General features: G+C 42.5%; 1 protein-coding gene across 1 annotated transcript; it reads left to right on the top strand.

Annotated features, from left to right (window-relative positions):
- Window positions 1-4,848: 4,848 nt before the first annotated feature.
- LOC115385418 (coiled-coil domain-containing protein 106-like) lies at window positions 4,849-9,198 on the top strand. Its single transcript, XM_030087409.1, is given in 6 exon segments — window positions 4,849-4,963; window positions 6,602-6,751; window positions 7,066-7,298; window positions 7,300-7,336; window positions 7,565-7,773; window positions 9,088-9,198. Coding segments are annotated over 6 exon segments (855 nt in total).
- The last annotated feature ends 7,628 nt before the right edge of the window (window positions 9,199-16,826 follow it).

Raw genomic sequence — 16,826 nt, 5'->3', positions numbered from 1 at the left:
CATATTCAAATGTTGGATGGTTCTATCTACTTCAGATATTGTCAAATTAAATGTACAAATCCTTTTGTTTTAAAGATGTGGTTTTTACCCATCCAAGTTCAGTGTCTCTGAAGTAAGGCGCATTAGTCTTTCAAGCTCTGGTACCTTTTGGTAACTCTAAACTTTGGAAACTACACAATGTTTAAAATGAATTTATCTTGTTTAAGTTTTAGCATGTGCTGCTAAGATTTTCATTTTGATTTTATTTAAGATGCAGTTATCTGGTTTTTTATTTTCTCTTTTACTGAGTGCCACAGAGATTTCCATTTTAAGATTGTAATTGTTATGAAAAAGAAAAATCTCTTGTTTATTTTTGTTAAATGTCATTACAGCATTGTTGTTTTTCTTGAAAGGCAAAGTTACATGTGCAATAAAACAAAGTTTTGCCAAGTAAATACGTTTTGTATGACTTTACATTGAAGTAGAAATGCATAGCAGTAAAGACAGATTTTGTTGTTGGCCTCTCTAGAATTTACAATAGAACACACATTATTTTGTTTATTCAAAAAGAATATTTATTTCAGTCAAATTATGTACCACTATAGAAAGATAATCGATGTTTGGCATAAAGAGAACTTCAAGTGGTGCAGATACACAAAATTATGTTTATTCAAGAAGAATATTTTTATTGTGTCAAGGCAGAAAACTACATCATTAAAGCAAGACATGTATTGTTGGTTCAACAAGAAAACCATTAATAGGAAAACGAAAAGATTCATGTTGACAGAACTTTTGTTTCAACTAGAAAATCCTAGTTTTGTCAACAACTTCTAAAAAAGTTGAGAAAACTCAAAAATTTATCGCATCGAGTTGCCTTGATATATTTAGTTTTCTGAGCTTTCTTTTTTTAACAGTGTCCTAACAGCCAGTTAATGAGGAATAGTTGCAACTTTAGAATAACGTTCCAATAACGTATATAAGCTTATAAGTAACATATTAACTCACACTTTACAGATCAGTTGTTGATGGTTTGTTAACCGTCTGCTAATACAGTGAAACTTTGTAGAACAACAAATGGGTGAAACAAGATCAAGGTAAAGAAATTTGATGTGATACTTAAAATATCAAATCTTTGTACCTCAACCTTGTTCCACCCATAGGCTCTTCTGTGTGCTGTATTTTACCAGAGAAACACCACAGATGAAATGTTGAACATTGTGTTTATTATAAAGAAACACAAAAACACCATCAGCCATCACATGGCAGAACAGTACAGCAGCATACAAACCCATGAGGTTGGGGGACATTTAATGTCCATACATCACAGAAATGTCATGGATTATTCGTCCTAACGGCCCTTTGCGATGCTTACGGGCAAGCCACTCATGCCACTCGATAACTCGAAGATGGTCTACCAGTAACTCCTCTGTACGATTCCCTCTGAGTCTCCACACAGTTTCCTTGACCGTTCTCCAGGCCCTCTCTATATGCTGGGTATGTGCACCTGTTTGAGCATCAACATATGACACACTGTGATTGACAGTGTAGTGGGTGTAACCAAGCTGAGGTAGAGCATTTTGATAAGCCCGCCTGTAGCCTGGAAGTTACATTTTAATGATCGTGAAGATTCTGGGCAGTGACCAATCAGAAGACTAGATCAGCTCGTGGAGTGGAGAAGTAGGAGACTGAACACGTCTGAGTGAAGCGGTACCTTTTTTATATAGATGCAACACCACAGACAACAACGAACATAAGTGAAAAAACAAAAGAAACAATGAAGCCTTAACCAATGAGGTGATCTTCATACAAACAAATCAGTGTCGACAGCGGACACCAATGCTGGTTTCTTGATTGTTGATCACCCAGCCGGGGATCAATGAGGTTCCCGTCAGAGACGGAGCAACACAGTTCTTGAGTCCACCTTGGAACGTCCAGAGAAAAATCCAAGGGTTTAGGAGGGGAAATGAAATGATAGAAAGGTGGCCCAGAGATAGGTTGCAGAAGGGTCAAGGAGATCAAGCTGCAGGGTAGAAGCTGTCCTACCAACCCAACCTAAGCAGATTGGGTTCCACTCAGACTCGCTTCTCAGGTGCAGCTCTCAGCTCGGGCCTAGCGGCTCGCCATCGACCTGGCCTGCGTCAAAACAGGTCCAATCAGTATTGTGCACATTGAATCAAGACTAGTCATAAATACAAAAATATAATTCCATGTTGTACAACACATCGTCTTATTAAAACTGGATTTGAATAAATACAGACTAAGATCTTCAGTGCATAGTATCACAGACAAACACCAACAGCTCCAGCGATTGGCTGGGCTGCAGTAACAACACCAGCATCATAACTGGTGTTAAAGTGCATAATTTCATTTCATGATTACCAGACTAGTAATCAATTGTCCGATAAATAAATAACAGTGTTTCACATCTTGATTGACATAGATCCCACTTTAACAAGGTGAGCTATAAGTGACACCAGATCTCTCCTCCTTCTTCTCTCGACCAAGCGAAGAACAGGCTTTGCATGTCTTCTCCCTCTCCGGTCCACACCGAGCATTCCGAACACCCACTTCTTCCTCTTCTAGCCACCAGCCATTCGTCCCCGTCCGTACTGTTGAAAACATAAAATATTTGAATTCTTCTTCTTTAAACGAAATGACTAATCTGCCATTCAATGTTAATTTGGATTTCTATCTTGATAATAGTGCTTGCTTGCCTTTCTTTTGTGTCTGAAGTGGCTCTCATCAACAGTGACAAACTGCTGGCGCCCCCCGATGTATTGGCCTCTTGCTTGTTGGTATCTGTCCATCGCAGTTGTACACACATCTCGCAGCTTGCAGGCCATCTTGGACAAGGTTGCTGAGCTTCCAGAAATGTCATCGTTGATCATGTCCACTTGACGTAGACGCAGGCCTTGTGCAAATCTAATAAAACAAGGCAAATAATCATTATACTACAGTTCTTTTGATCTTTTTGGCTTGATACACAAAGTTTACATCTACTGCACCCCAATATATGAAAACTGTCCACAACTATGTTGGTAAAAACAACAATATCGATGGGAAATATATTTTGTGGGCTTTTCTAGAGTTCTGTCAATACATTTGGGACTAATAATGTGGGACATTTGTGAAATCCTATTTCTAATATTATTTGCCAGACCCCACATATTGAGAGGTCCAATTGCTACAGAGTCAGACATTCATGTTGCTCCACCAGATCTAATGTTGACCAACACAGCATACCATACATAACAGCAGTTAAACATATTTCCATAATTAACCCATGAAGAATTCAAGCTGTAATATACACTTTTTAGCAAAATAACTCACAAAACTGTTATCATCATGAGTGGTGATGGCAGATGAGGCCTCATGAATGACTGTCTTCTATCTGGAGACACACTCCAACATAATAATCACAAGCTTTACCACAGAGTCTCCAGTTATTGTCTACGACTGCATAGTTATATACCAATCATCATAGACTGACAGAATAAAATCATATACTTACAACATAGCTTACCTGTACACAAAGCGCATCCAGTTGAAGAGTGTCACCTTTGACCTGCTGAATATCGATTTGTGTCAAATTGACCTCTTCAGTTTCCTCCCTCTGTGGCTGTGATGTTTGCAAACCCTGAAGATACATACAAATTAAAATAAGAAACACACAGGCCAGGATGGTGGCTAGAGCTGTCATTCTCAAACATTTTGATGTGAAGGACCCCCAAATTAAACCTACACTAAGGAACTTTTCAACCTTAATGAAACATTTTAATATCTTTTGTGATGATACACTGACTTACAACTACTTTAATGACCCTCTGTCACGGGCTGAGGGCGTCAGTATTGCTTTCACTTGGACTAAGCAGCTGTGAGGAGGGTGGTAGGCACCCCGCACACTAAAAAGCTCCAAATGTGCGGACTGCTTTACGGCATGCGTCACATCACGATACAACATTGTTTAGCCACCATTAGATTCATTTAGATTCATGACCTCGTCGCTATCCATCCTTCACACAGCCACTGGAAACAAATGAAGGCAAGCATGGACTTTGTAGTACATCATGTATAAAGCGTTTTTCTCGTCCTGGTTAAATTAAAATCGCGGATAGCGCTTTTAAGTGGTGTCGTGTATATCTAGAAATTAACATTAACGTTAATTATAATTAATGTATTAATATTATAATATATATTGGATACTATGATTAAAACATTTCATTTTCACTTGAATTCTGCTGCATGTCTGTTGTCACTTCAAGCAATAAAAATAAACTCACCCTGTATAATTGTCCACACAAACTGATTCTTTCAGTTTCATCTTGTGTTTGCATTTTTGGCATCTCATCCGTCTTCTCAGAAGCCTTTTCTTCTGCATCCATTTGATCAGTTCTCTGTGTCTTCTTTTAGATTTAGTTCTTCCCTCAATAAGCTCTCTTAGCTCAGTGGCTATACCAGGCATTATTTGACTGCGGTATAACAATATTAGGTTTGAAAAGGCCCAACCGATTTTTCTAATTCCAGGTTCTTTCCACACACATCACACAAGCTTCCCGGTTTCCGTGGCTGGCTCCCGCCAGAATAAAGTTTGAATGATGAGGGTGAAACCAGCCAATCAGAATAGTATTTATGGGCTGGAGGCGGAGCCACCGGCCTCCATCATTTTGGCTGGTTGTCCATTTGTCAATCACCTGGCATCACCACGGTGCTCGGATGAATGACAACCGATACAGACACCCCCTCCTGCAATCAACCAAGTGCGCTACTGGACGGCCAGCTCGAGTGCTTTTTAAGCGACTACTACCCAGGATGAATACACGCTCTGCTAATATATCCGGAACCAGTGTTCCCAGCGGTGATGCGCAAAATATGAAGATAAATGCAGGTAAAGTTGGGAGGAAGAGAAAGAAGCCAACAGCGGGTACTTCCAGGAAGAAAACTCGACCTGTGGACCAGGCCGTGCACGCGGAAGACATCGGCGACGGTAACCTGGATTGCATGTTATGTTTTCATTAAAGAAGTTTGATCAGGATAACACAGGTTGATGGATTTATATTATACATATGGATTTACTTTATAATTCATCCACATTAATGAAGTATCCAATGATTAGTTAGCTTGAGTGTGTGCGCATGTGCTAAGGCACATGTTCAATCACGTGCCCATAATAGAAGCTAGCATCGAACTAGCGGATTTAATCCAAAGTGGTTCGTGTTCTATCCTCAAAATGATTCACTGTCCAAACGGTGGAACTGCGGTGCTTCTGTTTAATGAACCGCCACAAACAGGCTTCATCAGTCTGGAGGATTCCATTCATACACATTCTTCTTCTACTGCTTCACACTGCACTGTACATCTAACAGTAACAATGCGCCCTCTGCTGGACTTACGCACTTCTGTGAACTCCATATAAACAACAAATACTTAAATAACATAAGAATATTACTAACAATCACTAACTAACAAGCAATCTAATAATTTTTCTTTAGTTTTTCATTCAAAAAGTAGACGAAGTCAGACAGTCCAGCAGAGACCTCTTCAGCCTCTGAGTGCCCTGTTTTTACACCTTGATCATGTTTGCATATTTTTATTTTATTTTACCTTTAAATGTGAACAGCAATCCCTTGTTTTAAGATCAAAAAGTCAAGTCAAAGTCTCCCGTGCTAAGTGCGTAGGGCGGCGCCTATCTCCGAGTCGTAACCCCAGGCCACACAGCTACTGTGAGTAGTAGTGGAAGCTACAGTGGGGGGGTTAGTCCTCTGGTAGCTCTGTGTGTTCGACTCCCTACCCCATTCTATATATGCCGAGCACCTGGCTAGAAGGCAGTAGGTACCATTTTTAAGGTCTTTGGTATGACCCGGCCAGGGCGCGAACCCGTGACCTCCCGGTTGTGAGGCAGATGCTCTACGACTAGGCCATCACTCCGGTAATTGTTTTAAGATGCATTAAGATTTAACTTAATTGAAGACAATTGATATTTATTTTAATTGCATTTTTTGTGTTTGTTAAAACTTTATTTGAGATTATGCCTTTTTGTAACACTCTGCATTTAAGTAATGTTAATAAATGCTTACAATAACACAAAATAGTCATAATTTCCAAATTTCTGTTGACTTTTTTTTTTTTTTTTTTTACACAAACATGGTGGGCTTCTCTAGCAGTCCAACCACCAGGCTTAGCAAGTTTTCTGGGGGAAACCCTGTCCTGGTTTTAAAAGCAATTACAGTAAAGGGATGTAATTTTCTGAATGTAACAGACTGGTCTAGCGGGTAAAACTTAGACTAGAATAACTGAACTGCCTGCAAAGTAGTCAAACAAGAATCATCAGACTAGTGGTTTTGTATGCAACAAAAATTTTGACATACACACATATATATATATCTCAAACAATGGCATAACCTGGAAATATTGAGATAATTCAAAACAGCCATGTCGCCCAGCCTTATCAATAGTCTGCATCCATTCATGCATTCACTAGTGATGGATGATTATTTTACAATTATGTTCACTCATTCAGAGATCAAGAGCAGATATCTGTAGTCAACTGCTCATTATTTTATTTTACCTTCAACTAGCTTTTATGATTAGAGCCTTTTTTTAATTGTTTATCCTATCATTCCAGATACTGAAGCAACTGTAGCTCCAACAGCATATTTATATATAGAGAAGAACCAGCTGAAGCTTCGTGAGACCAAGAAGAAGCACACAATCACAGAAAGCAGCAGTGACCTGATGAAGGAGAGAGACTCCCTCCACCAACAAGTTTGTCAAGGTCAGTAGGTCAAACACTTTGTTTGGAAACCATGTTTGCTCACTTGACAGTGATGCTGTGTGCTTTGTAAAATATATATTCAATTGAGTAGAAGGTAGGGCAACATTTCACAGTGATGAGACCTTCATCAGAAGGGCGTGTTATTACCCAAGCAATACATTTAACACCTGGAAGATAATATATGTAGCATCGATGGGCAGTACACACATCTGTTCAACTGATGAGATCAGTATATGATCAGAGAAACTGAGTTGACTGAGTATCATCATAATACTGCATTGTGTATTGTATTTTCTATTATGTTACATATACAGATGACGGTGGGACAAGTGACACTTCTGCCTCAGCCAACTCATCGCTTGGTACATCCTCTTCCTCTTCATCCTCCAGTCCATCCAGCTCCTCTTCATCCAGTTCTTCATCCTCCTCAACTGATTCTTCCGATTCAGACAAGAAATCAAAGAAAAGAAACAAGATGAAGAAGAAGCACCACCACAAGAAAAAAAAGCACCACCACCGGAGTCACAAGAAAAAGGACAAGAGGAAGAAAAAAGAAGAAAAAGGGGCAACATGGCAAACAGAGAGGTAAATGTAAAGACAGTAAGGCAACAAGGCTTCTCCTCTCGTATGTCAGCCATGTAAACCTCATCTTCTTGTTTTCCATATTGTTCTTTCTGGACCCTCCATCAGCTCTGTGCCCGTGTATTCTTCATTACGATTTTCAACCACTTTTGCATCTGTGTGTGTGTTTTCCCTGTGTCTATTCACTTCTTGTATTTTTATTTTACTTAATCAGCTTTCTATTTGTTTCAGCACATCATCCTGCAGAGGTTATCAAGAGATATCAGAAAGTTCTTAAAGCATACAAGAAAGGAAGAAAATTGAGTGCGGCATATCGAAAGGTTGGTGTGGACCGAAACGCCGTCGTCGCCGGTGCCCCAATCTGCGAGCTGGCTGTTGTGGCCCCGGAGAAATACAAGGAGTTGTTGGCTGCTCATACACGGCAGCAACGACTGCACACTGTAAAAAAAATTCCGCAGAATTTACGGTAAAATACTGGCAGCTGTGGTTGCCAGAAATTCCCCGTAAAAATTACAGTAACCATGCAGATGACTTTACAGTATAGTGACTGCAAATTTTGCAGTATAAAACTGTTATTTGTTTACAATAATCTCCTGTCAAAATTACTATCTCTATCTATGTCTATCTCAGTAATAAACACAACACTTCAAAAATTAATTTAATTAGTATTTGTTCATTTCCCAAGCCACTTTGTCCTTTTCAGGGTCACAGGGGGCTCAAGCCAATCCCAGCTACTTCTGGCAAGGACAGGGTCACTGGACAGTTCACCAGTTTGTCGCAGGGCTGACACAGTCATACACATTTACTGGAGGCAATTAACCTGGCATGCATGATTTTGGACTGCGGGAGGAAGCCAGAATACCCAGAGGGAACCCACACACATCGGGAGAACATGCAAACTTCACAGAGGCCTCAAGCCCCTACCAGTATTTGAACCTGGGACCTTCTGGCTGTGAGGCAAGAGCGCTAACCACTGCGCCGCTATGCAGCCCATACCTGCAATCTGTTGTAGGATATGCTCATGATGAATTGTATGCGCTCAACTTGTGCTCCAAACAGTCAATCGATAACATTAAATAACAACAGCTGATATTATGTCATTGTGAAATATTGTTTTTCTTTAAATCAGCAATATATGGACCACATTTTGAACATGTTTTTTCTGTAGAAATGACAGTGTATATCAGTGGTTGTGAATGAGATTTGGCTTCGGGCCATTGTTTTTTGGGCACTTGGAACACGGGCTGGGGGGGGGGGGGGGGGCGTACGCACGCACGCGGACTGGACTGTGTGCGGGATGCGTGTTCGGTCGCGGGCCCGGGGGGTGCGTGCATGCTTGCGTGCACCCGTTGCAATCCATTCGTGGGCCGGATTGGGCGGTTTGGCCCGCAGGCTGCCATTTGACTGTCACTGGTGCATCACTTGCTGAATGATTAACGGTTTTTCCCTGTAAATTTAAACGTACACATCTATGGAATCCGTGATTTATCCTGAATAATACTGCAGATTATAGACTTATTATCCACTTTTGTCTTCATGATATTTCCTCATAAATTTTACAATTCTTTGAAAATATCACAGTAAAATTGTCTGTCTTTTATATATTGGAAAATTACAGTTATGCATTGTATCTTGATTTACAGAAATTCAGTGTATTTACTACGGTGATACACAATTCTGGAATTGACGGTGCTTTGCTGTTGCTATTTGACAGTTTTTTACTGTATTTTTTACAAACTTTTTTTACAGTGCAGGACTTTGCGAAGAAATGTCTGGAGGTGCTCATCAATGATTCAGACCTTTTGAGAGATGTTGAACTTCAAAAGAGAAAGGGGAAACTGATTCCTCTATCGAAGAGAGTTTAAGTGTTGTCACTGGGATGATGAGCAGTTTGGTTGCAACTCTGGTGTGGTTCACAGAGTATCAAAGTTCAAAGTTGTGTTAAGAAGTGTTTGTATCAATAATTCCGTTGGCTTGATCTTTTCATTTATTTTGTTTTCATTTTTTAATCAAAAAAAGTGCCCCAACCGCATGGGTTTGTATTCTGCTGTATGCTGCTGTACTGTTCTGCCATGTGATGGCTGATGGTGTTTTTGTGTTTCTTTATAATAAACACAATGTTCAACATTTCATCTGTGGTGTTTCTCTGGTAAAACACAGCACACAGAAGAGCCTATGGGTGGAACAAGGTTGAGGTACAAAGATTTGATATTTTAAGTATCACATCAATTTCTTTACCTTGAACTTGTTTCACCCATTTGTTGTTCTACAAAGTTTCACTGTATTAGCAGACGGTTAACAAACCATCAACAACTGATCTGTAAAGTGTGAGTTAATATGTTACTTATTAGCTTATATACGTTATTGGAACGTTATTCTAAAGTTGCAACTATTCCTCATTAACTAGCTGTTAGTAACATTTAACAACTGTTAATGAATGAGATATTGTTGCTACTTTAGAATAACGTCCCAATAACATATACTAACTATTAACTGATCATTAACAACCCATTAGTAAGTAATTTATGAATAGCATGTTCTAACGTAGCAATTTATAAGGTATAGTTATAAACCATTAACACACAGTTAACAAGTCATTTATAGCTCGTTTACAGCTTGTAAGTTATGTATTGACCGTCTTCTAAGGCCCAGTTATAAATCATTAAACTGTTAACTGTCATTGAAAAAGTCATTTGTAACTCATTAACTATTAGTTAACTATCTATAAGGTATAGATAGAATCCTTAACAGACTTTTAACAATACTTAGCAAATCATTAATAAGTCATGAATTAACAGTTTACTAATGACCTATTAAGTAGTTATAGCGGATAGTTATTATAAAGTGTTACCCATTCTTCTCTTCAGTTCACCATTCCTACTCCAGATTAGATTATTTCTTTACTAGCAGCACACTGATGAATGACATCTCAGAAATCAGAATTCATCCCATCGTCATAAGTGATCATGCACCAGTTTCATTTACTCTCAGAAATAAGACGAATAAACCACCAACTAGAAACTGGAGATTTAATACATCATTACTTAAAGATCCAGAATTTATTAGCTATCTAACAAGAGAATGGTCTATATATTTAGAAAATAACGACTTGCCAGATACTTCAGCATGTGTTCTTTGGGAGGCAGGGAAAGCGGTGATGAGGGGAAAAATAATTTCCTTCTCCTCACACAAGAAAAAGAAAGAAGCTTCAAGAACTTTAGAATTGGAATTAAGAATTAAATCGCTGGAGGAGGCTTATCATGTCTCCCCACAAGAGAACATACTGAAGGATATAAGGAAAGCTAAACTTGAACTGAATGAAATTCTAGATAAAAAAACTCAATTCCTGATCCAACGACTCCGTTTAGAGAACTTTGAGCATAGTAATAAATCTGGAAGATTCCTGGCGAATCAGTTAAAAACAAACAAGGAGAAAAACACGATTTCAGCTGTTAAAGACTCAGAAGGAAACATCAGCCATGACCCGGACAAGATCAATAATATCTTTAGAGATTTCTATCAAGGATTATACCGATCACAAATAGACACAACAGATGAGGAAATTAATACTTTTTTTAATGATATTAACCTTGCAAAATTGAAAGATGAATATAGAACAGTGTTGGATTCTCCTCTTTCAGTGGATGAACTCCATAAATCTCTGCAGGATATGCCCAACAATAAAGCTCCAGGTCCAGATGGCTATCCAGCAGAATTCTATAAAGAATTCTGGACCATGTTGGCTCCCACTTTTCATAAAATGGTAATGGAAATAAAAAATAAACGAACAGTACCCTCAAATATGAACTTAGCCAAAATAACCTTAATACTTAAACCAGGGAAAAACCCCACACTTCCGTCCAGTTATCGTCCTATTTCATTAATAAATGTAGATCTCAAAATAATCAGCAAAGCCCTATCCAGAAGAATAGAAAAGATAACCCCTCTCATAATACATCCTGACCAAACAGGGTTCATTAAAGGTAGACATTCATCCACTAACATGCGCAGATTAATTAATATAATAGATTACTCTACAATACATAATCAAAAAACACATAATTATCTCTTTAGATGCTGAAAAAGCTTTTGATCGAGTAAACTGGAAATTTCTATTTGGAATATTAACCAAATTTGGGTTTGGAACGTCTTTCATAGGTTGGATTAAAATCTTATATAACAACCCAGCTGCATGTGTGAAGACTAACGAGCAGACTTCTCCAAGCTTCTGTCTGCAGCGAGGAACCAGACAGGGCTGTCCACTCTCTCCCTCACTGTTTGCCATCTTTATCGAACCTCTGGCAGCTGCTATAAGACAAAATAAAGACATCAGAGGGATCCTGGCTAACAATAAGATAGAACATAAAATAAGTCTTTATGCAGATGATGTATTGCTTTTCCTGCAGAATTCTCCATTTTCTATCTCCCAGACAATCACACTTATTGACAAATTTTCACTAATATCTGACTATTCTATCAACTGGTCTAAGACTACAGCCATGCCTATAAACTGTGATTTACAAAGTATACCCAATGCCACAATCCAGTCTGGAAACATTAGATATTTAGGCATAAACATTTCTCCAAGGATATCAGAACTTTTAAAACTAAATTATGTTCCGTTACTGAAATCAATAGAGGATGACCTCTTACGGCGGAGACGCCTACCTGTATCTCTTATGGGGAGGGTTGCCACCATTAAAAAGATGACTTTACCTAAGGTTAACTATTTATTTTCAATGATACCAACCAAACCATCGTCTGGCTGGTTCAAATCACTGGACTCATACATATCTAAATTTCTCTGGAAAAATAAACCATCACGTATCGGTTTAAAGACGCTACAACAGACTAAAGACAGAGGTGGCCTCGACTTGCCTAACTTCAGTAATTACTTCATAGCCAGCAAGCTGCAATATATCTCCAAATGGCTTAAACCTAACAATTTAGATGAGCCATGGCTGGATGTAGAGCAGCATTATGTGAGGATCTAGTCATCTCTGACCTGCCATTCATCAGTCCCACCATCAAATCCCATCGGTGTTTTAAAAGTGTCAACATCAGTTCCTCTTTAATGGCTTGGTGGGACTTTCTAAAGCTAACCAAATCTTCTCTGATCCCGTGTAAACTCACACCCATCTGGAACAACCCGGACATCCTGCAAAACAAAAAGATGATAAACTTCACTCAGTGGAGAAATAAAGGAATCAGCCAGCTTGAACATATCATTGAAAACGGCAACTTTCTATCATTCAATACTCTCATCTCACAATATGGAATCAGCAGCACAGCATTTTTAGAATATCATCAACTTAAATCTATCATAGATAAAAAGTATACCTTTAATCAATTGCGGGGACAGCTACCTCTCGGGGTCGAAGAATTCTTAAACCTCAGTTCCCCAAAGTTGCTATCAAAGATATATAAAATATTATCAAAGGTGGAAGATAAAATCTTCCTTCCGACCTTAAAATGGGAGGCTGACTTATGTAACAACTTTGACCAAAATGCGTGGTCACAAATATGTTTAAATACTTTCAAAATGACAAAGAATTCAAATATACAACTAATACAATTCAAAATTCTGCATAGAATTCATTACACAGGACGAAGGATGTTCCAGATGGGTCTATCGCAATCTGATATCTGTTCACATTGCAATGATAACATGACTGACAGCTACCTCCATGCCTTGTGGTGCTGCACACCAGTGCAGAGGTTCTGGCTTCAGGTATGTGAAGACCTGTCAACATGGTTCACATGCAATATCCCTGCAACTCCCACACTGTGCCTTTTAGGTGATCTGGGTGAAATTAGCATGTCGATAAACTCTGTCTACATGGTTCTCACCATCTTGTGCATCGCAAAGAAAACTATCCTTGTAAATTGGAAATCCAGAAATAATCTGAGTAACAGGCAGTTTAAGAATCTTCTATTAGATCATATCAGCTTGGAGACGATGTCTGTCTGTTCAGAGGATCAATCAGCTGAATCTGGTTCCCTCTGGTTCCCTGTGATCAGCTCCATCACTTAATGTAAGGGGAAGATGAGGGCCTCTCCACTTTGAGGGTCGGTTGTTGGTGGGGGGGGCCTGATGGCTGCGGGTGGTTGGCGCTGTCTTGGGGTCGGGATCTGGGCTGCTTCGCTGGGGGCTGTCTTCGTGTTTGGTTTGGATTGGGGGTGGGGGGGCCGCCGGTTGTTGGGGCTGACTGGCGGCGGTGGGGCGGGGGCCCCGGGGGGCCGGGGTCGGCGGGTGCCGGTTCATGTCCGGACGGCCGGGGTGTCCTGGGGCGGGTGTGGCTGGGGGCCCTGGGCTCTGGTGCCTGGGGGCTCTCTCCTTCCGTGAGGGTGGGGGGTTGACCTGGCTGGGGGGGGCCAGTCGGCTCGGGCGTGCTGCCGCGGCCTGGGTCGGTGCACGCCCTGGTGTCTGGTTGCTGCCCCGGAATCCAGGGCATCGGGGTGGGTGGTTGTGGTGGTGGGGGACAGGGGGGTGGGGTGGATGGGTGGGGGGTGGCGGGGGAGGTGGGTGGGTGGTGGTGGGGGACGGGCGGGGTGGATGGGGGGGTAGATAGGGGGGTGGTGGGCTGTGGGGGTTAGGGGGCTGGGGAAGGTGCGTGTACGTGTATGTGTATATGTGTGTGGGTGTGTATGTGTGAGTATGTATATATGTTTTGGGCCCTGGGTCTGGGTCCTTCTGCTGCCCCCTGTCTGTCCTCACCTTCACTCCTCCTGATGCATGATGGGTGTGTGCTTCTTGGGTCGGTGGCTCTCTGGCTAGGGTCACTGTCCGCCCTGGTCCTGGGGGGGGGGGGGGGGGGGGTGGCGCTCCTGGCCCTGTCCTTCATCGGGGGGCTCCTGGGTGACGGGGGTGCTGCGGCATCCCCGGACCCCCCTCTCCCCCCGCTCTCATGCACACACACGTAGGGCTTTGGGAGGCGGGCTTATCAAGTTGGGTGTGGTGGAGGGGGCCGTCTAAGTGGCCCCAATCACTGCACGCTTCGGTGGCTCGCCTCTCAGTCTTAATTGCACTTAGTCATCTAACACGACCAAATAGATACAAACACACACGTCAGGGGGTCTTGGCGCGCCGTGTCGGGGGTGGGGCTGTTCAGGTGGATGAGACTGCTCGTTTGGCCTCACTCGCGGCACGGTGTGGTTACTGACCCTCAAATTTTAATCGCAAACAACACATACTCCATCAACACTCACGAGACGGAGGGGGGGGGGTAGGGCAATGGGGTCTTCTGTGCCCCCGTTTCCGGATTCCTTCTGGTGGGGGGTGGGGCGGGGGGGGCTGTTGTTTTCCCTACAGGCCTGGGGTTTGTAGCAGCTGTGGTTTGGGGGGCTGCTGGCTCTGGGGGGTGCATATCTGTCTGCGGCGGTGGGGTGGCAGGGGGTCCTGGATGTGGGGTTCGGTGTTCCCTTGCCTTCCGGGGGTGTCTCCCACAGGATATGACAGTTGGATGACGCGGGAATGTGAGTGTGTTTGGGGTAGGATGGACTGTGTGTGTGCGCGTGTGTGTGTGTGTGTGTGTGTGTGTGTGTGTGTGTGTGTGTGCGTGCTTGTTAGCGTGTGCGTGAGAGTGTGTGAGTGTGTTGGAATGTGTGTGTGTGTGTGTGTGCGTTTGGTTTAGGGATGAGTGGTTCTGTGTGTGCGTGTGTGCATGTGTGTGTGTCAGTATGAGTGAGTGGGTATGAGTGTTGGGTTGGGGCGGGGGGGAGTGAGGCGGGAGAGGACAGGGGGTGTGAGGGGTGGGCCGGGCGGTGGACGGGGGGGTGGGTTCCGGGTGGGGGTCGTGGGGTGGGGTGGGGGGGGGGGGGGGGGGGTGATGCCCTGGATCTCGGGGTGCGTGGCCGGAGCGCTGGGGGCTGTACTGGCCTAGGGTGGGTAGCCGCCCGTGTGGGCTGGTTCTCCCGGGGGGGTCATGGCCCTCCGCCTGGGTGGGGGGTCGGCTCCTGGGCTCTTGGGCCTTGGGCTCTCGGCCCTGCCCGCCCCGGGCGTCCGGCGCCCGGGGTGGACCGGCTCCTGCCGGTCGTGGCTCCGCGGGGCCCGGCCCCCGGGGTTGCCAGGGTCCCCGGCCGGGGCTTTCCTCTGCCCCGTTTCTGGACCGGAGCAGGGGTGTCTGCCTTGGGGGGAGGCTTGGATCCGGGCTCTGTGATGTCCGCCGGCTGTCTGGGCTCTGAGGGCCTCTCTGGCCTGCTTCTGGCCTTCTCAGTGGTCAGAGGTCATATATGCATGATCACCATCACCATCACTGTCACCATCATATTCACATGATCACGTTGATCTTTAATCACTCTTCACATACTGGGTTACCTTGTCTTCTTGTGGCGGTTAGACTAATGGTGATCTGTAGCAGACCTCTCTTGATGCACGCCCCTAGTTTACTACTAGTTACGACTAGCTATATTCAAAAAAAAAAAAAAAGGGTTTGTGGTGTCCTTGCATTTCCTTCCTCCCCTACACCTCCTTTTATTTTTGTGGCCTGGTCTGTTCACTAATATGGTTCGGACAAAAAAAAAAAAAAATGTATGTATGGTTCTGTAATTTTCTGTGTTGGTTGTCGGCTCTGTTTTGGTGTTGTCTAGATTGGGGGTTTGGGATTGTTCTAGGTTGCGTGTGGTGCGTCGACAACACTGTGGTGCGTCGACACCCCCCCCCCCCCCCGTTCTCCCTTTCTTTATCTTTCTCTCTTTCTGTCCCTGCTCTCTGAGCGTTTCCGTCCCGGTCCTGTCCTGGCCGGATGACAGCTTTAAATAAAGGCAGCAGCAGGAGGAGACTCAGTCTCGTCCTGCTGCTAATATTAAAATCTGTTCGGATAGTAAAAGGCTACAATCATACAATATTGCATGCCCCAGCTGCCGAACAGGACAAGGGGAAAAAAAAAAAAAAAAAAAAAAAAAAGACAATACCCTTCCAGACTCTGGGTTAAAAGTCCTACTCAGAATATTTGTCCAAACTTTGTCACCAGTCAGGAATGTCTTTACAAGAATACCCAAAAACGAAAGTCTGGTGCTGCTGTTTTTGCTTGTTTTAAGTACTGTGTTAATTCTGGCAAAATAAAATCTTTATCAAATGTCATAAACACATCTACCAAACATTTGAAACAAGTATCAGTGCCTTTGTGTACACATAGGTGAATTCAGAGTGAGAAATGTAGCTACTTTCTTGAAGGAAACGCTTCAACTTAAGTGATTTGCACTCAGCACAATGAAATATATGGGAAATTTAGCTAAAAGATTATGTGTCATATATTAAAAATATCACAACCTACTGTGTAATGAAAGATATAGAATAGAAAATGCACACCATGGCCATAAATAGCTGAAAATCAACCGAATTGCGACCACGCCCTCCTAAATTGGAATAATGGCAAAAATGGAATAAGACAAAAAATAAATGCACAAAAGGTTAGAATCATTCACAAGCATTGTATAAAACATTTATTCAAGTACGACAGTGTCTCTGAATATGAAAATATAGATTAATACA

This window comes from Salarias fasciatus, unplaced genomic scaffold (genome assembly GCF_902148845.1).
Source record: "Salarias fasciatus unplaced genomic scaffold, fSalaFa1.1, whole genome shotgun sequence".
NCBI classification, from domain to species: Eukaryota; Metazoa; Chordata; class Actinopteri; order Blenniiformes; family Blenniidae; genus Salarias; species Salarias fasciatus.
Note: the sequence above shows the minus strand (reverse complement) of the source record. Positions and strands in the feature narration are given on the sequence as shown.